The sequence below is a fragment of the Drosophila mojavensis genome, unplaced genomic scaffold, assembly GCF_018153725.1.
Source record: "Drosophila mojavensis isolate 15081-1352.22 unplaced genomic scaffold, ASM1815372v1 contig_36, whole genome shotgun sequence".
Lineage (NCBI taxonomy): Eukaryota > Metazoa > Arthropoda > Insecta > Diptera > Drosophilidae > Drosophila > Drosophila mojavensis.
In genome coordinates this window covers 5,802,319-5,829,071 of record NW_025318858.1, presented here as the reverse complement: position 1 = coordinate 5,829,071, position 26,753 = coordinate 5,802,319, and the positions used below count along the sequence as shown (strand labels likewise).

Genomic DNA, 26,753 nt, shown 5'->3' with positions numbered 1-26,753 from the left:
TTTGCACTCATTGTGATCCTTGGTTACAGGCACTGGAGCCCGTTGCCAGCATGGCGGCGAGTGCATTGAGGGTCGCGGCTTGGAGTTTAGCTGCCAGTGCTCGGCGGGCTGGCATGGCCGCATCTGTCAGGAGGAGATCAATGAATGCGCCTCCTCGCCCTGCCAGAACGGCGGCGTCTGTGTGGACAAATTGGCCGCCTATGCCTGCGCCTGTCCCATGGGCTATACGGGCGTCAATTGCGAGGAGGAGATACTCATCTGTGCGGACAATCCGTGCCAGAACAATGCCCTCTGCCTCATGGAGGAGAATGTGCCCACATGCTACTGCGTGCCAGATTATCACGGCGAGAAGTGCGAATTCCAATACGATGAGTGTCAGCTGGGACCGCGCTGCATGAACGGAGGCGTTTGCATTGACGGCGTCGATACCTTCTCCTGCTCCTGCCCTCCGCTGCTGACGGGCATGCTGTGCGAATGCTTGATGGTGGGTGAGGAATCGCTCGATTGCAACTACACTGCACCGGCGACAGCTGCACCACCGCTGTCCGTTACACCGTCGGTGCTGTCCTCCTCTACTTTAGCACCGCCCACTGTGCGACCGGTTACGCCACCAGAAACGACCATGGCCCCAAGTGCACCACCCACTATACCGCCAGCATCAGCTGTAACCACCATGACGCCAATTGAGTTGCCTTCCTCGTCCGCTTCGTCTTCGTCGGAGGAAACTCTGGTAGAGGTCCGCGTGACGGTAGCACCACCCGAGAGCGACAGCCACAGCTTAGACAAGATGCCAACTACAATTAGGCCCCAACCACAGCCAGAAACCCCAGAGCCAACAGCCGACGCACAGCCACTGCCTGCACCCACCACACCACCGGCCGGCGGCATTTCTTCAGTCTCCACCTCGTCGTCCGAGGAAACTCACGGCATTTACACCACTCTACCCCCCATGCCGGCTCCCGGTGTCACCGCTTCCTCATCAGCCGAAACTTCTTCGGAATTGATTACCTCCGAGGAATATACAACAGTGCGGCGCTTTGATGTTAGCGGCAGTGGTAGTGGCAGTGGCGCCGGTAGCGGCAGCGGCAGCGGTTCCAGTGAGGAACCCACCACCACAATGCGAACCACTGTAACACAGCCGCCCAGCATAACAATTGCCGTCGATTATGCATCATCGAGCAGCTCCGAATCGGAGGAGCAGCCCATATCCGCAACCACACCCAGCAGCATCTATGTGCATCGCGTAACCACATTTGAGACAAGCATCTCGGTGGACTATGTACCCACACCGACACCCTATTTTCCGCCAGAGACCACAGCAAACCCGACCAAGACGCCTCTCGAGGAGACAACACGACATTTGTGGACCGAGCTGCCCACCACAGCGGCGCCATTCTTCACGGACTATCCAGCTGAGGTGCTCATCACAACACATCGCACCAGCGCTGGGCGATTTACGACGGTGCAGCCACCCGTACAGCAGGAGACCACCACAGCACCACTGGACTATGAGCCGCCCAGCGTGGAACTAACCACGGCACAAACTCCGCACATTGTGGTAACCATTCTGGAGAGTAACGCAACGCTCCCAACCACAACACTATTGCCACCAATAACAACCCAGCGTGAACCTCAGCCGCAAACGACTCATGCAGCCACTGAAACACCAGCAGAATGGGAGCCAAGCACCACACAGGTGCCACCGCTCGTAACCGTGCCCGCGCCTGTGGAGATAACCACATCCCAGGCTATGACAACAGCGGACTTGGTGGAGCAGCCTGCGCCGCCTTTGATGACCGTGGAGTCGCCTCGCGAGACAACCACGCCCAGAACTGGGGTCACCCCGGCACCCACACCATTGCCCACAGAGCCACCAACTGTGGCCAGCTTGCCTGCAGTTACGGTGCCACCAACGCCGCCATCCACACAGTCGGCACAGACGATGCCACCACCCACACCGCCCGTATATGTCTACAGTACGCCCGGACAACCGGAGGTAGCGGCGCCGACCAAGTCCCAGGTAACCGAGAGCAGTGAGGAGACTGATGGTGCCAATACGGTGGCCAGCGGTGGTGCCGGCAGTGGTGCTGGCGGCTCTGAAGGAAAATCTGGCGATGTTGACTGCATCAAGCTCGGCTGCTACAACGGCGGCACTTGTGTAACCACATCGGAGGGTTCCCGGGTGAGTAAACCACACCAAATTTCTCCATGAGCCACACCAAATTTTTCCATGAGCCCCTGATCGATCGATAGACGTTGTATTTGTGGTTAACAAAAAGTAAATAAATAAGTACACAACTTCAACAATTTTCTACCCCATTGAGCGTCTAATTGGCCATAAAGCAGTCCCTGTGGGCGACTCCTGTTACATTTATTCCTGTCATACTGTCCCTCCCGCTGACCCGTTGACGAGCTATTACATTGGCGCCAACGTTCTAATTACCTTGGCCATAGGCAATCACGAATTACACCTGACCAACATATGCTCATTGGGACCTGCATGGGCTATGTGTAATCCAGTAAAACTGACCTCAATTCTAAAAGAGCTTCTGGTTTTTTACTGTATTTATACAGTTTTGAAAACCCATTCAAGCACGTTGAAGAGCCTTAGTTGAATTAGAACTTTTAAGCTCTCACAAAGCTTAAGCTGAAGTTTAATTAGTCAGTTGGTTTCACGTATCTAGAATATTTTCAATATGAATTCTAAAATCTAATAACATTTAAGATTATAGTTTTAGTAGCCTTATATTATATTATATAATTATATCATATTTTTATATATTTTATCATATAGGATAGGCAACGATAGGCGAATGCTGTCCATATTATGTTCAGTTTTTGCCTTCGATGTAAGAGCGAATTCATTGAAATATTGAATAATTCCGGTAAACCTTAGAGCTTTAAAATTTAAACTTTATAAGCTCATTGTATAAGTATATTTATATAAGCTTTCAAGCAGTTTAGGCTTGTACGTGCTTTAAAGCTGTTTAGAGCGAAGCCTATTTTATTAATTAAATTTATTTTTTGAATCAAAATGTATATCACCTTATTCAAAGCTGTTACTAAATACTAAAAAATCTACGTGCACTCTTAAAATAATTTCATTCAAAGGGTATTTTTAATTAATGCTATTGGATAATTACAAAGTGATGACAGCACGAGCCTAGCACAAAATCAACATGTTCTCCTCTACCCACTTTTCGAGCCCAACTAAAAACAAAAATCTCTAGCACATGGCAGACACTAGATATTATCTCTTTAGTAAGCTACTCTTCTACCAGCTGTGCAAGAAGCATCAACAGCAATTACTTGACAACTAATGTGATATGCATAAATGCTGAAACTAGCTTTAAGATTAATGATTTTCACAAAACTCATGAGAATTACCGTTGATAAATAAGTTCTCATTTGCGCAGCAGAGAGAAACTTTAATCATAGCATTTAATAGCAGACGAGGTAGAGTTGACTAGAGATAGAAACCGCACACACATACAATGACAAGTCGAAACGGCAAACAGACAGCTAAAACCAACACACACACACACACTGACAACGACATATAGATGCACAGCGAGCATATGCTGACCTCATGCGCCTGGCCCAATGCATAAATAATCGTGTATGTAGCTTGTCGAGCAACAAAAGGGGAACAACAACAATAACAACGGCACATGGAGGCAACAACATTTGTAAGCTCCTTACTTAGTTTGATACAAACCAAACACAGGCGAATCCTAGCCAACAGCTAAGATGGCATCGAGCTAGAGTTACATTAGGACAAGTCGAGTCCCTAACACAAACCATTCTAAATTATGCTCAACTAACAATGCAAGCAAGGGATTTCATTAAATTCTGATTGAAATATGACACATGTATCTATGTGAGAGAATTTAAATAGATTGAATTGTAAAATTCATTAAATAAATAAAATGAAAAAAATGTAATTATAGCCTCAAGTAAAAACAGTTTAATTAAAGTGTGCCTGAATTTCAACATATATAGATTTACAGTTAATTTGATTGCCAAAACCAATTTGTTGTGGAGGCAAACAACTTTCAAATTAGCAGCAAATCAATCAAAAACTTTACACGTCTACCTACATTTCAAATTCAGAAAACAGCTTCAAAATTTATAGCACATACTATATATTTATTTTCATACATGTTCAACTATTTATACAGCATAATTTATAAAAATTATCTTCAACTCATTTCACTAACAGGTAAAAACTTTTGGCAACTAGGCCGAACAAGCTGTCTGTTTCATGGGGAAGATATCTCACATAGCATCATCAAATGCCAATTGCTTTTGCAACAGAATAGTTAACAATTTCTCTCCTGCCAGTTAGCCTCAAATTTTAGGTAAAATCACACAAAATAGCACAGCAGCAAAATTTTGTTCTACAACAAAAAGCCACAAAAGTGTCTGTGCTCTTCCCCTTCCCCTAGCCACCTTGCCATGCCCAGAGCAGTAGAGAATTCAGAACTAAATGGGCCAGCTGTAAAGTATCCCTATTCAACTATTTATGAAAATAATTTCAGTATGGTAATTCTACGAAAAAATAATGTTCTTTTTATCTGACTGGGACTTTGGGAGTAGAGCACACATAACTGAAGGGAATGGAAGCATTTTAAATTAATGTCTGACAAATTGAGCACAATTAGGAACAATACAGAGAGATAGCACGGAACCACCCAGAAAACACACATTTTTTTGGGGTGTACTAATAACTGGCAAATCGACAGTTGTGAAGTAAAAACTAGTTATGCCCATTCAGGATACTTAGAAAATTGTTTACCTAAATGCTAAGCGTTTAATTTCATGTATGCACGTTATACAACACTGGAAAAATTAAGGTGTTTTAGATAGAGAAGTGTAATTTTTTTATAAAATGTTGAGATTTGTATATTCAAATTTTAAATTATACAAACTTTTTTATAAATACTATCTTTAATTTTTAGTTCCAGTTTTTATTGATTATATTTTTTTATTGATTATATATACATATATCACAATTATTTAGATTATAAAACACTTTTCATTAATAACAAATTTTTTCCTGTCACTACAAAACCTTTCTGCATTATAATTTAAAATTTTACTTAATATGTTAGGCAACACTGAAACTCTCTTATTAGTTCAAAGCATCTCATTGAAGTTGCCTCATCTACACACACGCACACACACACACAAGCACACTCACAGCTGCCGCTACTAATAAGTTAAATATTTAATTTTCATAACAAATTTCATGCCTGAGCATGTCACACAGAACCGCAGAAAAGTAAAAGCACAAACAGCCAAATAGGCGAAAAGCTAACCAAAACAAATGACAGGTGTCTGTGTGTCTATGCTTGAGTATGTGTGTCTGTGTGTGTGTGTGTGTGAGTTGAAATTATTTCATAAAGCAAATGCCACTTTATTGTTGCCAAGTGATTTAACTACACACAAAAGTGCTGAGTGTGTGCCTGTGTGTGCGTGCCTGTGTCTGTGTGTGTTTGTGTAGTTTATCCGTTAATTTTGAGTGCCGAAAACGTGGTACCTCCCCATACCTACCTACCCACATACATACATACAAAAGCTAAAAGGCAAGATAGACAGAGACACACATACATACATACAGTCGGACAGACACTTACATATGTCAGCTGTCATTTCGTTTACCCTTGTGTACAGGGCGCGCGGGACAGAGGAGGGAGTGAGTGCGAGGAGTGCGAGCTTATGAAAAAGCATATTTTTAACGCGTCTAGCCACCAGAGCGAAAGCAGCGAACAGAGAGAGACAGAAAGACAGAGCGAGAACTGCACGCAAAGTGGCACTCGCACTCAGCGAAAGTCACTCGTAAAGTGGCATTAAGCACATTTCAAGTGGCAGCCGCCGAGTTTGGGGTTTTTGCAAATGTTTGCCTAGTTTTTGACTCGCAGTCCCCCGCTGTTCTACCTCACTCTCTCACACACTATCTCTATCTATGTGTGTGTGTGTGTGTCGTATTCTCTTTTCATTTGCCACGCTTCACATTTGCATTACGCGCTCTGCCAACGTCAACGCCAAAAGCTGACGCCACTAATGAAAACTTTGTTGAGCCCCTTTAAACGCTCGCCACATGTCTGCGTGCGTCTGCCTAGTGTGCCCCGCCTGCATTGGTTAGACGCTCCGCTCCATGTCTCCAAATGGCTCGGCAAGGTCTCAGCTCACATTTGGCTTAATGCGCTCTGAGTGCCGCCTTAGCACTGAGCTCCTGCTCCAAAAAGTGTGCTCTTCCCACACAGCCCTTCATCATTTCCTAGTTGACAGTTGAGGGTCCTCTTACAATTAGTATTGTACATACATACATATGTAGAGCACTTCAATGCAGCAAGTCCTTCTATCATTACTATGTGAATGTGTAAGGATCAAGTTTGATATGAATATATACATATAAGACAGGCAGCAAGTAAATGATAATAAATATTAAATATTATATATAATATACATATATATTAAATTATAAATTATAAGTAATAAATAATATATAATAAATAATAAATAATAAATAATAAATAATAAATAATAAATAATAAATAATAAATAATAATAAATAAACCATTAAAGACCATTTATTCTTTATATAAATATATCTTATTATATATAGTCAATATTTTATCCACATTAAGCGCCATTATGAAAGTTTCAATAAAATATAAGTAAACTTCTACTGAAAGCTCAATTTTACCGTAAGACGCAGCTGAATGGAAAGCACAGCAAAACAAAGAAAACTATAAAAAATTTTATTATTTTATATTTTGATGAACCATCATAAAGCGGACTTAGGGTAAACTAAAAAGTTCACTTAATTGCAAAGTTTGAACATAAAATATAAATTTCCCAGCCATTGGCTTTAATCCTGATGAGCGTTCAGCTCAAATTAAGAATCATCATAAGCCCTAGCTAAAAATAAATAAATAAAATAATAAATATATCTTCATGTATCTAAAAAATGCAGAAAGAATCAACATACAAAGATAACAACTGGAACACACATCTCAAATAATAGTTGGCACTGCGAACATGAACAGCAAGTGTTGAGTTTTCATTTTCATGCAACTACTAAAAACCGGGAAAAGCTGATGCATCAAAAGTTTCCACATAACGGAATGCATGCAAAAATGGCGTGCTCAGAAGCAAAAAACAAAATAGACACAAAAAATACTTGTAGCATGTAGCTACACAATTTGTTGCTCCCGCGGGGCACTGGGGGCTTCGCTATAGCTATACGACCTGACCCTGGAAAACAAGGCCTCGCCCCCTCGAGCTACAACATGAGGCGTTGATTATTGTGTAATACCTCGCCTGAGCTCGACAAATACAAAATGAAAATTTGTATCTCCTGAGCCATATATATATATATATATATATATATATATATATATATATATATATATATATATATATATATATATTTTATAAATTTATGTAGAACAAGTAAGAAAGCTCTAGTCGAGACTGCTCGACTACGAGATCCCCTGAACCCTTGGAGCAATAGATATTTCAATAATTTTTCGCGACTTTCAGCTTACACAAGAAACACGCACACACACACACACATACGTACGTACGCACACACAGGCATACATACACACACACGCATACAGACACACATACACACACACACGCATACATACACAAACGCATACACACACACATACACACACACATACACAAACACATACACACACAAGCAACCACGCATAAACACGCATGGGCTGCAGTGTGCGCTTACTATGAGAACTTAATTGTTTAATAACTTTCTTTATGGACGTACGATCTTCATGAAACTTTTAGATTATGATTATAACATGAATATGCATGTAATTGCCAAAGCACAAGTCTCTAGTATTTGAAATACGCTTTTTACAAAAGTGAGGGTGAGGGGGTGAATTTAGAGGTGGGGGGTAAATTTTAACAAAAAGCGAAATTGTATAAATTGCATATAAGCATACATTAAAAATTTGGAGTCTCTAGCAATAAAGGTGTAGAAGATATAATTTTATAACTGGGTTTCGATAAGGTTTTTTATCGATAAAAAAAGATCGAGATGAGTTATCGATTTTTAATGATAAACTTGATATGCGCGCTGAAATTACGGACATTTTAAAAAAAATTTGAAGTCTCTAGCTCTTATATCTTCTGAAATCGACGCGTTCATACATACGGACAGACGGACAGACGGACAGACAGACGGACAGGGCCAAATCAACTCAGCTCGTCACCCTGATCAAGAATATATATACTTTGTGGGGTCTGCCACGCCTCCTTCTGCCTGTTACATACATTTCAACAAAACCATTATACCCTGATTTCCCATTGAAAATGGGTTCAGGGTATAAAAACACACGCAAGTTTGCAAGAACAATTCAGCCGCAGGCTGTGCATTTTCTTTTGTGCATGGAAAATGCGTGCGCGGTGGAAGTAACCATAAGATACATATTTAAAGATACTCGAATTTTTAGCTATAGCTCTTGTTACCGTAGCAAAATTATGGTTAAGGGATAACTGATTAAACCTTAGGATAGTTTCAACCCCATACAATATATTTTCAATAGTTTTCATCTTCGTAATAGCAAGCATACATCGTATCCTTTAAATGTCTATCATATAGGCATCCGCATGGTTTTGCCTGCACATTGAACGCTCATTATTTGTATAGACATTAAAACAGTTTCACTAATTGGAATAATTGGAGTGGAAAATTAGAAATAGACATATAGACATATAGACATATAGTCATATAGACATATAGACATATAGTCATATAGACATATAGACATATAGACATATAGACATATAGACATATAGACATATAGACATATAGACATATAGACATATAGACATATAGACATATAGACATATAGACATATAGACATATAGACATATAGACATATAGACATATAGACATATAGACATATAGACATATAGACATATAGACATATAGACATATATGCCCAAAAAATAATATTTTGTTAAAAAAAAAAAAAAAGGAATAATATATTTCCAACAGCGAGGTCACAGCAAATTGCAGTAATTTTAATTTATTTCCTGAAAGTGCGGCAAACAAAGTTTAGAGCCAACACGAGTCCTACACGACTCCAGTTTCAATAAGCGATAGCCGGGCCAACGGCTACAAAAATGCCAATAAATTGAAAAGCAATATGAATTAACTTTTTGGCTGGCTCGCTCGTTCGCTCTCTCACGGCTTGGCTGCAGCCGAAGTATTGTCCTGCTGCGTCATTGTCCTGGTTTTAATAATTTATGCCCCACCAAAAGGACACTTTAAATGCAACTGAACTGCAACAACGAGCCAGCAATAGCACCCAAAACTTTTCATGTAACTTCTACTTTAACAACCCAGACTGCGAGAGAGTAAGGGAGAGAGAGAGCCAGAGAATGGGGATGGGAGGGGCACCAGAGCCAACCCCTTCAAATTGAACAAATGAAGTGCAAAGCAACTGAAGACTGCGAGCCGAGTGAAAGGGCAAACTATTAACTGGCAACAGCCATGAGGACCTTCAATGAAACATGAGCGACGGTTGCCACCAGGCCAAGCACCTAATGGAACTTGGTCATATGTTTCGCAAAATATGGTGTATGTGTCTTCGAGTATTCCCTCATGTACTCGTGTGCCTCTTAGACACAGTTTTATAACAATTTTGAAAAGTTCTCAACTTGGCTCATACTTAAGGCTCTGTACTTAAATTGATAGTTTTTAGTTTTGAGCACTGAAATGGAAGTGATATAATACATAATAGTGTAATTATCCTTTAATGCGGATTATTATAGGAATAGAAATCGATACTTTTTAGTTATATGTTATTATTATATTATATATTATATATTATTATCTAAAAGATGTCATAGATATTAGCTTGATAAAAAATGATTTTATACATAGCTTTATGAATTCACGAATTTATTCTGAAAACGTTCAACAAATCTAAAATTAATGATATATTTACCTATATTTCCAATAATAAACTGGAAATCAAGTATTAATCAAAATATATATATATATCATCATGATATCAATAAAATTTTATTCCAAAATAGATTTTTTGTAAATACTTCAATATGCTTCATTTAAGTCACAAACAAGAATATGCTATACCAGAATATACCTACAGATTTAATATATGTATTTGCATAAAAAAAATCTTTTTCAAGTATTTGTAAGCGGGGTCGTAACTGTTCTTTAAAATCAAAAACAGTTCTATCTATTTCAACTATAAAATATTTATAAAAACCATTTTAAACTAATTTCTCATTCTGTCTCTTTTAGTGCGTTTGCCGCTTTGACCGCCAGGGGCCGCTTTGCGAGCAGCCAATTGTCATACGAAATGCGGCCTTCTCCGGCGATTCGTATGTGTCGCATCGTATCTACAAGGATATACCGCAGCACGAGGCTCTGGATGCCGTGCTGCCCATGCACATACAGCTGAAAGTGCGCACGCGGGCCACCAATGGACTGATCATGCTGGCCGCCGCTCAGGGCACCAAAGGCGGCCACTATATGGCCCTATTCCTGCAAAAGGGCCTCATGCAGTTCCAGTTCTCGTGCGGACTGCAAACGATGCTGCTGAGCGAACTGGAAACGCCCGTGAACACGGGCCACGAAATTACCATTCGAGCTGAGTAAGTGAAATGCCCGGCCACGGAATGCAATTATGTGGTTCCCAGCCCCAGCCCCAGCCCCAGCCCACTCCTGCCACAGCCCAACCTATGGATAACGGGTCAGGCAGGCTGGCGGGCTGGCAACTTTGATAGAAGGGAGGTCGGCACGTTAATTAAGTTTTTAAATTGCGACTGACACGAGTGTCGAGTGTCGAGTGCCCAGGGGCAACTGCTGCCGGGGTTCAGCATGTGGGTCACTGTCAATGCTGCAGGAAACGGCAGCAGGATGCCGCCATGGAGCGCAGGCCATTAAAGTTGCCTCATGTCGATTTCCATGCCGTTTGGCCACCACAAATTATAATGCTTCAAGTGTAGAATAAATTGCGCTAGTGCCGCTTCGTACTTTTTTTTTCGTCTCTTTTTTCTTTTTTTTTTTGTATTTTTTTCGGCAATATCCGTGCCGACGATCCTTGGCTTCGCATTCATGCGTAATTAGTTGGCGTAGTTGGTTTTTGGCTCAAATTTAATTTGCCGCATTTTCTGCGCTCGCTCGCCAAACGGCAGCGGAAGTTGAATGGCTGCAGCGAACCCCAGAGACAGAGACTGGGGAGCTGCGTAACTTTAGCGCCAAAGGGAAAGTAAAGCGTAGCTCTTGCGTAATTAATCGTTTAACTAACATTTCCCGAAACTCTGCGCACCACTTTCAAATGCGAAATGTAATGGCGCAAAGGACAATTGCGATAACAAAGGCAATGCCAAAGAACTTAGACAGCAGCTGGCTCAGCCCGGCCAGCAATGGCTCTCCAAAAACCTCTTCAGATAAATTATGCTGCGGCTAAATCAGAAATAAGCTGCACAAATATGTTAAGCACAAGTCCACTTAGCGCAATGAGTTCCACAAAAAGAGCATTTCATGTGTGCTAATAGATTGCACAGAAATCTCTTCAAGAGATCAAATTCGCAAAAGGCAGAATTGTTTGCCTAATTGTGAGAGAGAGTATATTAGTTTCCATATGCATCTATCTATCTGCCTATTGAGCGGGCCTACTGTGCGTATGAATATAAAGTATTCAAGTATATGGCTAATCAGTTTCTATAGCGGCTCATAGTTAGAGATAAATCTCATCCAATTGAATTTTCCTATAGATTAGTCAGATATGCTATTCAAACGTTTCTTATAGACGTCATTAAATTATATCTATCCTATTACAGAGATAAGCAATATTTTATCTGATGAATCACTGTGCGCACAGTCGGCGCCTTAATTAAATACAGTCGAGTTTCGATAAATCGAAAAAACATTCTATTCCCTTGAATGAAATTCGTTCTCAATAATTCTCGATAATTTGGATTTCTGTGTAAATCGAAAATAGCTGATCCCCTTGCCATTTCGAATTATTGTGATTCTACTATACATATAATATAATATATAATTATATATACATAGCTAATATGCTCACCATTCAAACATATTCAAAGAGATGATATAGAACAACAGCCTTGCTGCTAGTTACAAATTTGAAAGCCCTTCAACATATTTCATTTCAATAATAATTGAAAATACAGAGTGCAAAAAATTACTTAAATAATTTCGCATTCATAGCCGCTATTCAGCTAAAACCGCATAATATTGCAGCGATTGCTTAACCGTGAGCCCTTTTAGCCAATTTATTGTTGTACTACTACTTATGCTGGCCGCAGAAGCCGAACGAAAATTTATATGCATGGAATTCAATTCGAGTGCTCTCACAACATGTGATCATTTACATTTAACTGGCAATTCGCAAATTTACAATTCGAGTCGAGTGCAATTACTTAGGACGAGGGGAGCAGGGGCGAGTGGGGCTCGACGGGGTTCGATGGGGTCAGCCATATGGAAAATGACCAAGTAATCATTTTACAAAATCAACAAGCATCAACGAATTCCCACAACGCCGCAACGACGAGTGGCATAAACAGCACATTAAGGAATAAATATATCAGGCAAATAGGTCGCTCGGCTGGCTTTGCCGTCAGACGTGAGAAAGTGAGAGAGAAAGCAAATAAGATGAATGTAGTCAGGAGTAGCCGACTGCGCAATACACGCTCAGCATTTACAGTGGGGATTAGAGGGAATTTTTATGGAAGTCCGATTCAAATAGAATTCATACGACTCTTCCACTTCATAAATCAAGCATAAATGCAAACTAATATACTCCTTTTACTGAGGTCTATAAAAAATCCACACACACACACACAGCAGACTGGACTGGCCTATATAAATAATTTACTGCTTAGAGCGAGACGGCTATAGTAATAGGCATTTGATATCTCTTTCTTGTTTTTATGACTATCGAATCGACCACAAATTTACTTTTTAGCACTTGGTCCCAGCTCGGGGCATACTCATGTGGTAGAAAACTGGGTCCGCCACTGGATTTACGAGCAACAAATTTATGTTTGTTGCCTATTTTTATTTGACTTGCGTGCTTAATGGCCATGCCACCAGGACGCTTCATGTTCATGGCTCGACTACAACGCCTCCGACTGCTGTTCTAGCTCCGACTCCTGCTGGTGCTCCTGCTCCTGCTCCTGCTGCTCCCAGCTCATTTGCCCAGAAGCGATTGAGCGCCTCCCAGTCGACGCGACAATGGCAATCAACATGGACCTTCCAATGAACTAGTTGGTGACACACTTACACACACGCACACACACTCACACAGAGACACAATTATGATTGTCCTGCGGCGAAAGTGCTGCTTGAACTTTTCCCTCATTGTTGCCTTTCGCAAAATTTTCATTGAGCCGAGTCGCGCCTAATGAGCCTAATGCTCCACGCAATTGACATTTTACTTAAGGATTTCGCAAGAAGTCCGTGTAATTAGAAAGCAATAACAATTACCGCACAATTATGAAGCTTTCGCTTAATCTCGGCTAAAGCTTGAGCCGTTCCGCACTTCCGAGTTTTTTGCCATAACAAAATTAAGTGCATTAAGCATTAAAGGCCGCCAACTTAAATTAGAGTAGGAAAACAAAATAATAACGAAAATCAAACAAACTTTTTGCTATTTAACCAATCGCAGCTAATTGCTCGCAATATATTATATGTATATGAAAATCTCTAAAATTGTTGTCCTTGAGTCGAGTTGATTCATTATTTTCTGCCATTGACTGCGGCTAAAAGCCAATTTCATGTGCTTGAAAATTAAATTGCTGTGAAATTTGCGTTTATAAAGAAGCATTAGCAAATTATACGCTTAACCAGGGCAGCAGCGGCTGTTAACGGCTTTGAATGTTTGATAATGTTTTTTGAAGAGTTTATGTTTATTGACTCGGGGCGCCATATTTCTGAGTGCTTAAATACTAACAAAATAATAATTTAAAAGAAGCTGATTAGCTTATTAATTGAATTATTTTAAGGATATTCTATAAAAAAAATATCAAAATTTTAAAAAAGTAACTCAAGCATTTAATTTTGTACTTTTATTATATTTTGTATTTTATATTTATTTTTAGTTGTATATTTTTGATTATATTAATTATATTTGTATTTGTATTTAATTTGTATGATTATTATTATTTTTATTCTTCGTATTTGTATTTATTATTTTATACGTTTATTATGATAATTATTTATTATTATATATTAGATATATTTTATATAATTATTTATTATACAAATTAAAAAAAAAAAATCTAATAAATATATATAATCTTTTCTTCAGTTCATTAAATAAATTTAAAAAATTTTTACAAAAAATATTTATAGTTTTTAATTCCATAATTTTATGAATAATACCATGCACTAAAATTTTCCTATTAGCTTAAAATTTGTACGGGTAAACCATTCATTTAAAAGAATCATTAAATATGTGCCATTATATTTCCAGAAAATTCAATATATAGTAAAAACTGCATGCAATGTATGCAATGGTTTCATATTTTAATATATTTTTAAACTCTGCCCCTCTCTCTCTTTCGCTCTCTTTATAAGCACAAATTGAGCCAAAATATAAATAAAAAATTGTATCAATAAAATTTTGGTGTCCCATTGATGTCTCCCTTCTCGCATTTAATGTCAACATTCAAACGTAATGAACGCACTGAGATATGAATCCCAGATCGAATATAAAATGAAACAAAAACAAAAAAAAAACACCTGACAAGCAAAACAAAATCAGAACAGAAAGCATTCAAATAACGCCAGGTGACATTTACCGTTACAAAACAATAAAAATAAAATTCCACAACAACAACAACAATGGGGCAAAAGAATCTCTGGATGGGGTGGGGTCAAAAAAACGAAATGCCGAGCCTTTATTCCTGAATGGCCAACAGGCGCGCCAGAAATTTGACAGTCGATTGACAATACAGCCTATTGGCAGCAAAGGGTTGCACAGTGACACAAACTCTATGAAAATTGCACCATAATGAAGAAGAATGTTTGAATAGTTAATCTAAATTACTAAATGTTGAGCACATACTGAGTTTAATAATAAAATTAAGCATTGTAATTACATAAAGCTTATAGATTTTTCTCTTGGCTCATTTCAAACAGTTTGCCCACCACGGTGCCATGGTCATGGGGTTATGTTTAAAGGGGAGTAGCGGGTGCCATAAAAGGTCAGTTGAGAGAGAAAATGTTGTCCATTGGGGCTGGGGGATGGGGGGTTTTATGAGGCATCTTTGTGCGGGCGTCATAAATATTTGCACGCTTCGGCATGCTGAAAATAACTTTTTCTTTTCTCATTTTATTTTATACATATAAATATATTTACTGTTGTTGTTGTTGTTGTTACTGAATACCCTACGCAACGAAAAAGTTGCCCGCAGTGTGCGGCATATTAAATATTTTATATGTGCACTACACAGCCAGGACAGCTAAAAGCGGGCCGAAGGGCCGAACGGGGAGGGGGATGGGAGAGGCCAGAGCCAAAGCACATGAGACATGGGGCTGGTTTCACTGTGGGCGGTGAAATTTGTATCGCTGCTCCTGCTCAACCAAAAACGCTTCTGTCTGCTTTCAGATTGGACTTCAGCCGCAATTACACGCACTGCAATGCCTCGCTGCTCGTCAACGACACGTTGGCCATGTCCGGGGATCAGCCGACATGGCTGAAACTGTTGCCACCGCGACTGCACACGCCCGAGGTCATATTGAACACTTGGCTGCATTTGGGCGGCGCACCCCAGGCGCCAATTGGCCTCATTATCGAACTGCCGCCAGCTCAAAGCGGCACCGGCTTCACCGGCTGTCTACATACACTGCGCATCAATGGACAGGCTCGCGAAATCTTCGGGTAAGTCATCCTTAATAGACCGGACTGCCGAGCATGGCAGTTGGCCATTTGGCCATTTGGGGGCGCTAATAATGAGCGAGGCAAGTCAAGGAAAGTTATGCGGCCGCCTCTTAAATGTTTATGCCACATGCCACCAAGTTGCAGGTAGCCCAGTAAACGAGCTCTGCGGGAATATGCAGTAAAATCATACGCAGGATTAAATGAGCACTAAGCCCAGTCGGTGCGCGGCAGCGCCTCGGTACAGAACAGTTGCTAAACTTGGGCACATCAAAAGAAATCAGCTAACGAACATTTCTGCCATTGAAGTTTACGGCGGAACCTTACCAAGCAGAAAAATACGTCAATCATTAGCGTAAACAATTGAAGGAAAACTGAAAACCCGAGAAGAACAAAAACTAGTCAAGAAGCTAAATCATCAAATTCCATTCAAAGAAAGCAAAGTCAGGCAATCAAAATTGAATCATCATCACAAAAGAAATTAGAGCAATCTGAAGCAATAGCGCTCGATAGTCAACTAATTGGCGCTGAATTATCGATAAACAAAGTCTATATTTTAAACTCTGATTATAATCAATTTGGTTTCAGTTTAGTGATTTACAATTAGAAAAGATTGTATATAAATGTGATGAAAAACATTCGAAAAATATAGAATTCGATAAACGATTAACGCCTAATTGACTACCAATATAGATAATTTTAAGGCAACATTAAAAATATTATTAAAAATCTCATAGAAAAACCTAGTAAATAAACTTTGATACATAACACATTTAGAACATACCTTTCGATAATCAGCTTTCGATAAACCACAGTTGATAAACGATCATCGACAAGTACCAGTTAATAGACAGCATTCGATAAGACGCATTCGTAAGACCGCAGTCGAGTTACAGTCATCTAAGAACATAATTTAACAAACATTAGTCGATAAACAGAAATCGATATACATAATTCGATGATAAAGATATAAGGATATGAACAGTGTTAGATCCAACTAATTCGATAAACAACAGCTGATAAACAGTATTCCAAATACAGGACTTGATAAAAAACAGCGGTCGATAAAAAATAATCGATAAACAGCACTCGATAAAAATAAAACATTTAACATATTTACTTCATAAAACACATGATTACTGCTACGGCACTACTTAAGTAAATAAGTAAATAATCAAAAATAGAATCTCGATATGAAATCTATTTTCATTTTATTAGTCGCAAACATTACTTATGACAGTATAATGAAGTACAAAGCTAAATAGCATGAAAAGCCATGCTGAAAGACTAATAATGCTAAATATGTATACACGCTACTCAATAATATATCCCACCATATATCCGAAACAAGAAGAAAACAACATTTCATTTTAATAGAAGCAAAGATAACTGATAGAACTTTAATAGAAGCAATCGATAGCCCATAATATCTATATGCCCAAACTATATATGCATATATTTCCATTAGAATAAACTCAATTTACTATTCACTCTCTGTATTATTATTAATATCGATAAGCATTGGCTGCGCTAGCCCTTTGACAGTTTAACCCAGCAGTTAAATCCAGCAAATAGAAGGAAGACAAAATGTCAACGTTAAGGGGACATTACGAATTAAACCAATTTTAGCACTTTGCAAACGACGGATTGTGTATAGATAGTCGTATAAGAAGGGGAACGAGTCGAGAAATGCGAAAGCCATTTGTCAGCGCATTAAAACGCACTCACCAACAGCCGGTCAGGGCGGACAACAAGATAAATGGTTGACGGGGCGCCGTGCTGACAACAGTGGGCGTAGAAGGAGCATAGGGAAGTGGGCGTGACAGTTGTAGGCCGGGACTCGAACAATTGGCATGCGAATTAGCAGCGGTGTAATGAAATTGGAGATGACACTAACCAGCCTTTTAACCCATTTCTTACCCCACCCCAACCTAGCGACGCTCTGGATGGCTTTGGCATTACGGAATGCGGCTCATTGGCCTGCCTGTCGAGTCCGTGCCGCAATGGCGCCGCCTGCATCAAGATTGAATCGAACGAGCTGGACGAGAACGGTGACAAGGCTGAGAAATGGAAATGCAAATGCCCCACCGGCTACATGGGCCCGACCTGTGAGATATCCGTGTGCGAGGACAATCCCTGTCAATATGGTGGCACCTGTGTCCAATTTCCGGGCAGCGGCTACCTCTGCCTCTGTCCGCTGGGCAAGCACGGCCATTACTGCGAGCACAGTGAGTGTCATTTAACGTATTCCCCTTTGAATTCATTTACTTTACTCCATTTTCATTTCATTTTTTTTTTTTTTTTTTCACTTGACAGATCTCGAGGTGGCACTGCCCTCCTTCTCGGGCAGCGTCAACGGCCTCTCCTCATTTGTGGCCTACACGGTGCCCGTGCCCCTGGAGTATTCGCTGGAGCTGAGCTTTAAGATCTTGCCACAGACCATGTCGCAGATCTCGCTGCTCGCCTTTCTGGGCCAGTCCGGCTATCATGACGAGAAGAGCGATCATCTGGCCGTCAGCTTCATACAGGGCTACATAATGCTAACCTGGAATCTGGGCGCTGGACCGCGACGCATCTTCACACAGAAGCCCATCGACTTTCGGCTGGATGCACCGCGTGTGCCCTACGAGATCAAAGTGGGTCGCATCGGCCGTCAGGCCTGGCTCTCGGTGGATGGCAAGTTCAATATCACCGGCCGCTCGCCCGGCAGCGTCAGCCGCATGGACGTCCTGCCCATACTCTATCTGGGCGGCCATGAGATTGCCAACTTCAATACGCTGCCTCACGATTTGCCGCTGCACTCGGGCTTCCAGGGCTGCATCTACGATGTCCAGCTGAAGGCCGGTCAGGTGACGGTGCCGTTGCAGGAGACTCGCGGTGTCCGAGGGCGCGGTGTCGGACAATGCGGCACGCGTGAGTGCCACAGGCACGCCTGCCAGCACGACGGAGCCTGCCTACAGCATGGCGCCACCTTTACGTAAGTGGATAATTACCTTGATTACTTTGTTTGGGTAGGCAGAAAATTTTATATAAAAACTTTTATTGCATTACTAAAAGTGTAGAGCATTTAACAATCGTCTTTCAGCATTAAAATTGACATACAATCATTTCGATGTATCCAAGCCAAATTTAATATTGATCAAAGGATTTTGAAGTTTCTACATAACTTTGTAACCCTTTTTTATGGAATTTGGTGGTAATATAATAACACGATAACATTGAAAATGGGAAATCAGGGTATAATGGTTTTCTTAAATGTATGTAACAGGCAGAAGGACATTTTTTTCCTAGGTCCGTGTATACCACGCGCATATCGAGTTTTTCTTTGAATATCGATAACTTGCCCCGTTATTTTGTTATCGATTAAAAACATTATCGAAAATCAGTTTACATCTTTAAAGCTATAGTATCCAAAATTTATATGTATACTTATAGGCATTTTATACAATTTCGGTTTTTGTCAAAACTTACCCCCCACCCCTTATTCACCCCCTCACCATCACATTTGTAAAAGGCGAATTTCAAATACTAGGGACTTGTGCTTTGGCAAATGCATGCATATCTATGTTATATTCAAAATCTGAAAATTTCATGAAGATTGTTCATCCACAAGAAGAGTTATTAAACAATTAACTTCCCATATAAGCCACCACTGCAGCCAATGCGTGTTTATGCGTGCGTGCGTATGGCTCTGTGTGCGTGCATGTGTGTGCATATGCGAATAATTATTGAAATATCAGTTGCTCGAAGGGTTCAGGGGATCTCGTAGTCGGGCGGTCTCGACTAGAGCTTGTTGATAAAATAAATTATCTGAAGGTTCCATAATGATCCCACTATATTCTAGTTGCCTATGGGCCAGAATTGGTTCGCCAATTGATGTCTAAAATTTGTAGCAGCTGTCAAGTCACGGCTGTTAGTGTGGACTTTACTTTATAAAAGTTAACGAGTCTCATATAAAATCTAATGATTTTTTCCTTTCTCATATTCCGGTCACAGTTGCATCTGCCAGGAGGGCTGGTATGGACCGCTCTGCGCCCAGGCCACAAACCCCTGCGACTCGTTCAATAACAAATGCTACGAGGAGGCAACTTGTGTGCCGCTGGTGAATGGCTACGAATGCGACTGTCCAGTGGGACGCACGGGCAAGAATTGTGAGGAAGGTGAGCGGAAATTGCATAACTTTTACGATTTAATATTAATATACACATGTATGTGTGCATGTGTACATTCAATAATGTAATATTGTGTACATAATATATTATTATTCTCATTGTAGAAATACGTTCACTTAGCGACGTCTCACTGACCGGTCGCCGTTCGTATCTGGCCGTGCGTTGGCCCTATCTCTATGATGGCGGGGATAAGCTGGGCGCCAAGCGCTCCCAAATGGTCAGCTATCGCAACTTTACTAAAAAGTTGCTGCCGCCCAAGCCCATCTCGACGCCCAGCACTCACTTTGTGATGAAACTGCTCAACGAGGTGGAGAAGCAGCGCAGCTTCTCCCCGGTGCCGCTGATGGGCTCCAAGACGTTCGAGGAGCACCATCGTGTGCAGTTCTTTTTCATCGAATTCCAACTACGTCCACTCTCCGAGCGTGGTCTGCTCCTCTACTTTGGCACGCTGAACAACAATCAGGATAAGAAGATTGGATTCGTTTCGCTGTCGCTGCAAGGTGGCGTTGTCGAATTCCGCATTTCGGGACCCAGCAATCATGTGACCGTGGTCCGGAGTGTGCGGATGCTGGCCATCGGCGAGTGGCACAAGATCAAAATGGCCCAGCGCGGTCGCTGGCTAACCTTGTGGGTGGAGGGCAGCGCCTCCTCGGCCCTGGCTCCGTCCGCCGAGGTGTTGGTCGAGCCAGATGCCCTGCTCTACATTGGCGGCCTCAAGGATCTCTCCAAGCTGCCGTACAATGCCATCTCCGGCTTTCCCATACCATTCCGTGGCTGTGTCCGCGGCCTCGTCGTCAGCGGCACTCGCATTGTTCTCAACGAAACGAATATTGTGGGTAAGTCACAAATGCACAAAATATGACAGCAAATAATTGATGGCCTTCCATTCCCAGTCCCAGTCCCATTCCCATTCCTATTCCCATTCCCATTCCCATTCCCAGTCTCAGCACACAGCATAAAACATTTCCCATTAATGAAAAGTATAAATATACTTTTCGTATATATTGTATATATATCAATTAAATTAATAACCATAAATCATGGGCACATGCAAGTCGAATGAGTCTCGGGGAAAGTTATGCAAACTGAGAGTAAAGGAAAATGGAATTCGAATTCCAATTGGAATTTTGGCAATTTTTAAAATAAATCGAGATATAAGAGAGCTTTAATTTTAATAAATATAAATGATTTATTAAAAAAAAAAGTCTTTCTAATCCAACCTATTTGAGCAATATCAAAAATCATTTTCAATCAAAAATAAAAAGTTTGACACTTTTTTATAAGTTTAAAAAAAAAACAGCAAATGAACTTAATTGAAGCTGCAGCTCAAAAATTTAGAGATATTTTATATGTCCATTTGCTACGCCTCCAAAAATATTTAATTTCTTGTATAAATTAATAATATAATATTTATAAAGGAAATTGCCTGAAAGCCTTCGTTGCTCTGGCTTAAAACTTGTTATTTAGAATTTATTCTTTGTAACAATAAATAAATAAATATAAAGGAAATATGAAATATACATAAATATTAGTCATTAAGTAAATAATATACTGTAATTATGCAGCTATAGATGCAAAACTTTGGGAGATACAGTTTCTTTTCGATTTTCCACGCCACTGAAGAGTTAATTTAATCGATGAAACCTAAAGTAATAAATCTAAAATAGTATAACATACAGATGGTTCGATTTGCCACGCCACGAACAGACGAACGGACAGACAGACAGATGATTTCAGCTTTTCACTATGATCTAGAATATAGATACTGATTGAAAAACTTATCAGCCACGCCTCCTACTGACAATTACATGTATATTAAAATAATTAATATGATTTTCAATGGGTGCATATATTCAAATTTAATTAAATGCATTCATTTATTCATAGAATCGCGTAACATTCGAGACTGCGATGGCACCGCTTGCGGCGGCGATTCCTGCGAATCTGGCGGCCACTGCTGGCTGGACGAGAAGCTGCAGCCGCATTGCATCTGTCCGGATTATGCCAAGGGCGATCGTTGTGAATACTCGGAAACGTGCAAGCTAATACCCTGTAAAAACAATGGACGCTGCTTGCGCAGTGGCCGCTGCTCCTGTCCCAATGGCTGGGGCGGCTTCTACTGCGAGATTGGTAAGTAGCTAAAGGGGGGGCAACGGGGAAACTGGTGAGTGGCACATGCCTAAGCCAGGTCAATGACCTCAGTGGGGCTCTAATTGAAAGTTTTTGGATGCGCTGCGCAAAACTCTGGGTTTTTTCTCTTCACTGTTCATAATTGCCAACTCGTGTGTCGAGCTGTCATTTCCTGACTGCAACTGGGATAGAACAGGTTGGGGGGCCAGGCAATTCGTCATCGAATTAGTCAAGCGCCAGATGTTTAGTTAGTGCTTAATGTCCGTAGCAACAATAAAAAGAGTAGAAGCAACAGTAACAACAACAACCACAACAACAAAAGCAACAGCAGCAGCAGTAGCTGGGCAGCAATGAAAGGCATAAATCATTTCACTTGAAAATCTTCAAAACGAGTTTCATAAATCTCCAGAGCCAAGTTGAAGTTCAATGTGTCAGCAAAGTAAAAGTTGAGCTTACAGCAATATACAGAAGCTACAACGAGCAAAGATCTTAAAATGTCAGAAAACTGATTTTATTTTACTTACTTTTTTTTTTTTTTTTTGTATATAGAAATTGCTTTTATCTGATGTTCTCGGTTCAAATGCCGAAACAAGTTTTCAATTTCGAATGCTAAAAACAAATGACAAAACCCAAAAAAAAAAAAAAAAAAAAAAAAAACCAACAACAACAACGAAATACAATCTAACACAACAATATTATTATTATAATTAGAGATCTACAGCAAGGGAGAGACATGAAAACAAAACCATTAACAGCACCACGAATCTTATGGTTCGATGCGCAGCGGGGTCAGGAAGTTGATATCGCAAAAAAAAATATGTATATATATAAAATAAAACAAACAAAGAGACAAAAATAACGCTAAAATTAGTAATCTACAAAATACAAATATATATGTATGAATATTTATATATATATACAACAATAAAATAGAAAAGCATAATTTGCATGCCTGGGAACATGCTTTAGGAGATTCCGCGAAAAAGTATATTGTAGTTAACAAATAGAACAGAACCCTGGTGTTTTAGGAAAATAAAAAAAATAAAAAATAGTAAAAATAAAAAAGTGAGAAACAATAGATCATATATATTATATTGAAACTACTAGCATTAGAAGGCAGCAATTTTATATTAGAATTTAAAACAACTAAGATTATTAGGTCTAGTCGGGTATAATCCCCTCCATAATACGTAAAGAGCAGTAGCTTCATTCCTACGGAGATTAAGATGGACATTATATGAATTCAATAGACTCTTCTAATTTAAGGCAGAGTAAAAATTTAAATATCTAAGAACTGTCTAGGGCAATAAAGCAATTAAGGATCCATAGAAAAAACGAAAATCCATTTGTATATAGATGTAGATAGACTGATAAGAAACTTGATAATATAATAGCAAACACAGTTTATATATAATATAAAAAATAAAAAAAAAAAAAACCTTTTTGCTGCATTTGCATAAATCTAAATCATTTATTAGCGGCATTGTGTGGTTTTAGTTTTTTATATGAATTTATAGGAGACAAAAGAGTCTTTAAAATAATAAATAGTACAAAAATAAAATGAAAATAAATTAAATTTATTATAAAATAATAATTAATAATAATTAATAATTAAATTTATTATAAAATAATACAAAATTATAAAATAAATTTAATTATACAAATTATAATATATAAGTAAATAAAATATATATAGTAAATTTCATATAAGCAACTTTCATACCATATACCAGAGACCAAAATTACCCTTCTATCTAGCTGATCCTAATATCAATTACTAAAAACATGTTTCGTTTTCAATAGAAAATACCTCAAACTCATTAAGTGAAAATGAGATAAAAATTAAGAAAAAAAAACCCCAAACAAAGTATTTACGCAGGAAGCCTCAAAGTTTTGAGCATAAAACAGAGTTTTATCACTATTTGTTTTGTGGCCTGGCTGAGTTATTCAATTGACTGTTTGGTATACAATCAGTATGCTAGCTGGCTAGCTAGCTGGCGGGCTAGCTGGCTGGCTGGCTGGCAGCCTTTCACTTATTAGCAAAGTGAATTAACATGCCACTAATAACAATAAGCCATAAACAAGCTGGTGAAAAGACGAAGCAACAAGTGCAATCAAGTTGAGTGGCAGCAAAATGGGAAAGACAACAAAACGCAAATTCATAATCAGAATCCAAAAAGTGGAAGCCACGGCAGTAGCTATAGACGAAGCAGAGGAAGAACAACACGTAGATCTTGTCGAACAGATAAGATAGAGCGCAGCCAAAAGAAGCGCCAAACGAGATCAGGGACTTGCAGACAGACGAAAAGACAACGGCCAAATGGTATAATGAGCCAGACATAATAAGTAGAGAGAACTCAGATCTTTATATGTAGTCGAAATAAAAATACCCTATGTAGAAATCAAATAGTCTGAAAATAGTGTGAAACTTAATCAAAAGATTTATTTTTATAATAGTCTTGCACTATATGTCGATTGAGATTATATTTTATGAATTCAGATTTGACTTATGCATACCCTATCAAATTCCAATTCTTGCTTAAATGATATTAGATGATATAGGAAAATCTTAATTATAGTATTACAAAATTGTTAATTTTATAATTAATTACTACTTTTTAAAATTATAAATTTTATTTTTTTTTATACTTGCTTTTATTGTTATTATTATTATTTTTATTTATTTGTTTATTTTTTTTCTCTCTTTTTTCATTGAATTTATTAATATTTGAACTAAAATAAATGAATTAATTAATAAATGTTTTAACTATTGACTAATAAGCACCTTCTAAACGTTACAAAATCGACAACAAATTCAATATACTCTACTCTACTGTTATATTGATCAACATTAGTCTATTGTTAATGATGAAGTAAATTGCATTTGTGTGACGCTGTTGCCGATGCTGTAATTTCATTATGCATTTGTAGCACACACACATGCACACACTCACACACTCACACACGTACACCTGTAGCATGTGTACATGCAATATGTTTTATGCATTTTAACTAACTTACTGCTCTCTCTCTCTCTCTCTATCTGTTTCTCCCCTTCTCTGTCTCTTCTTCGCAGCACTGAGCAAACCAACAACACCGAGCTTCCGCGGCAACAGTTACCTGATCTTGCCACCCCCTCGCATTCCAATGAAAGACAAACGCCGCGGCCCTTCGCTCTATGCACGTCCACCACGCGAAGCCGTACAAATATCGCTGAACTTCTCGACCATCGAACCGGATGGCCTATTGCTCTGGAGCGAACACAATCAACTGAAATTCTTGGGCCTCGGCTTGGAGAACGGCCACCTGAAGCTGGCGAGCAATTTACTGGGCAGCATCAATGATACCGTGCAGGCGGCAGCGAGCGGCTTTATTGCCGATGGCGCCTGGCATGCTACGAGCGTGCTTCTGGATCGCACACGGCTCGAGCTGCAGCTGGATGGGTCCGTGATATTCACAGAGCGATTGCCCGAGCTCAATCGAAGGCTGACAGCAACACCAACGACATCGTTGCAGCGACGGGGGGGCAAGGAGCCAACGATTAGCTATGAGGATATTTTCTTTTTGGGTAAGTACTGGTCACACTTTGCATGCTAATTGGAAAAGGCTCTCTTACGTATTAACGTATTTCACCAGTTGCCCGATTGCAACCTCTGCATGTTTCTCAGCAATTAAAATTAAATAGTTGCGCAGACTTACCCTATGTTTTGTAATTCATAAATACTGCTGATTGTTTATTATCCGTCTTTGAATTCATCAAATGCATTCGCGGCGCCCGCTTCTCAGCCACAAGTGTTAACTCGCATGGAACTGTAGCGCCGGCGCAGATGTGCAATACACTAGTAGAAAGACGCGTCACGAATCAATGGGCCACAAGAGCGAGCAGGATAGCTGCGAACTTTCAACACGGCACGAAGGCAGAGAACGTCTGCGTTGTGTCTATCCAAAGCTAATTTAATACTTGTTGCGTTTTGCGATTCTGATATCTACGTTGCAAGCCCTGTACACTTTCAGAGTTTAGATCACTTCACCCAGCAGCAAACAATATTATATGATACATTCATTATAACACACAATACACAACCGCGTCTAGGGGGCTTTCAACAATTACTAAGCCTCAGTTAATAGAGATGTGCAACGGCTCAAAACATTGAGTGATCGTATATCGATTAAAAAATATCGCTATCATGCATAAATGTTCTATTAATACCAGCTTAAAAAATCGAAAATAACGCTGTTATATTTAAATGCAAGCGCATTGATCCATATAACAAATGTATGTGATTTAATAAAAGTCATACAGTAAAATCAAATATTCAATTTACTGCTATAAATATTTTCATTGCTGCCTATAAATATTTTGTATTATTATATTTATTATTATTAAAATTTGCGTTAGCCATGTAGCTTTTTATTTTTTTTAAATCCAGCATAGCACTGTTACTTAACAGAGAACTGTTAACACACAGCTGATAACAACACTTGCAAAGAGTTGGCAGCGCACAATTTTTCTCTCATGCAATCTTTAACG

At 39.6% G+C, this 26,753-nt stretch overlaps 2 protein-coding genes across 4 annotated transcripts in view; one reads left to right on the top strand and one right to left on the bottom strand.

Moving 5' to 3' along the window:
* LOC6576083 (MKRN2 opposite strand protein) overlaps window positions 1-26,383 on the bottom strand; it is a 73,463-nt gene extending 47,080 nt beyond the window's left edge. The window contains exons 1-2 of one of the 2 annotated variants that reach the window (XM_015164964.3): window positions 25,922-26,383; window positions 16,705-16,820 (exon numbers count right to left, since the gene is read on the bottom strand). The gene's annotated coding sequence lies outside the window, so the exon portion shown is untranslated. The remainder of the gene's footprint in view (window positions 1-16,704; window positions 16,821-25,921) is intronic. The other variant, XM_002002050.4, reaches the window with a different exon arrangement.
* LOC6576082 (protein eyes shut) overlaps window positions 1-26,753 on the top strand; it is a 70,386-nt gene that overhangs the window by 43,083 nt on the left and 550 nt on the right. For both annotated transcript variants that reach the window (XM_032728412.2, XM_002002049.4), the window contains exons 5-13: window positions 30-2,182; window positions 10,313-10,665; window positions 15,651-15,923; window positions 17,856-18,148; window positions 18,237-18,897; window positions 19,917-20,080; window positions 20,197-20,928; window positions 21,980-22,222; window positions 25,299-25,790. In XM_032728412.2, coding sequence (XP_032584303.1) covers window positions 30-2,182; window positions 10,313-10,665; window positions 15,651-15,923; window positions 17,856-18,148; window positions 18,237-18,897; window positions 19,917-20,080; window positions 20,197-20,928; window positions 21,980-22,222; window positions 25,299-25,790 — 5,364 coding nt within the window. The remainder of the gene's footprint in view (window positions 1-29; window positions 2,183-10,312; window positions 10,666-15,650; window positions 15,924-17,855; window positions 18,149-18,236; window positions 18,898-19,916; window positions 20,081-20,196; window positions 20,929-21,979; window positions 22,223-25,298; window positions 25,791-26,753) is intronic.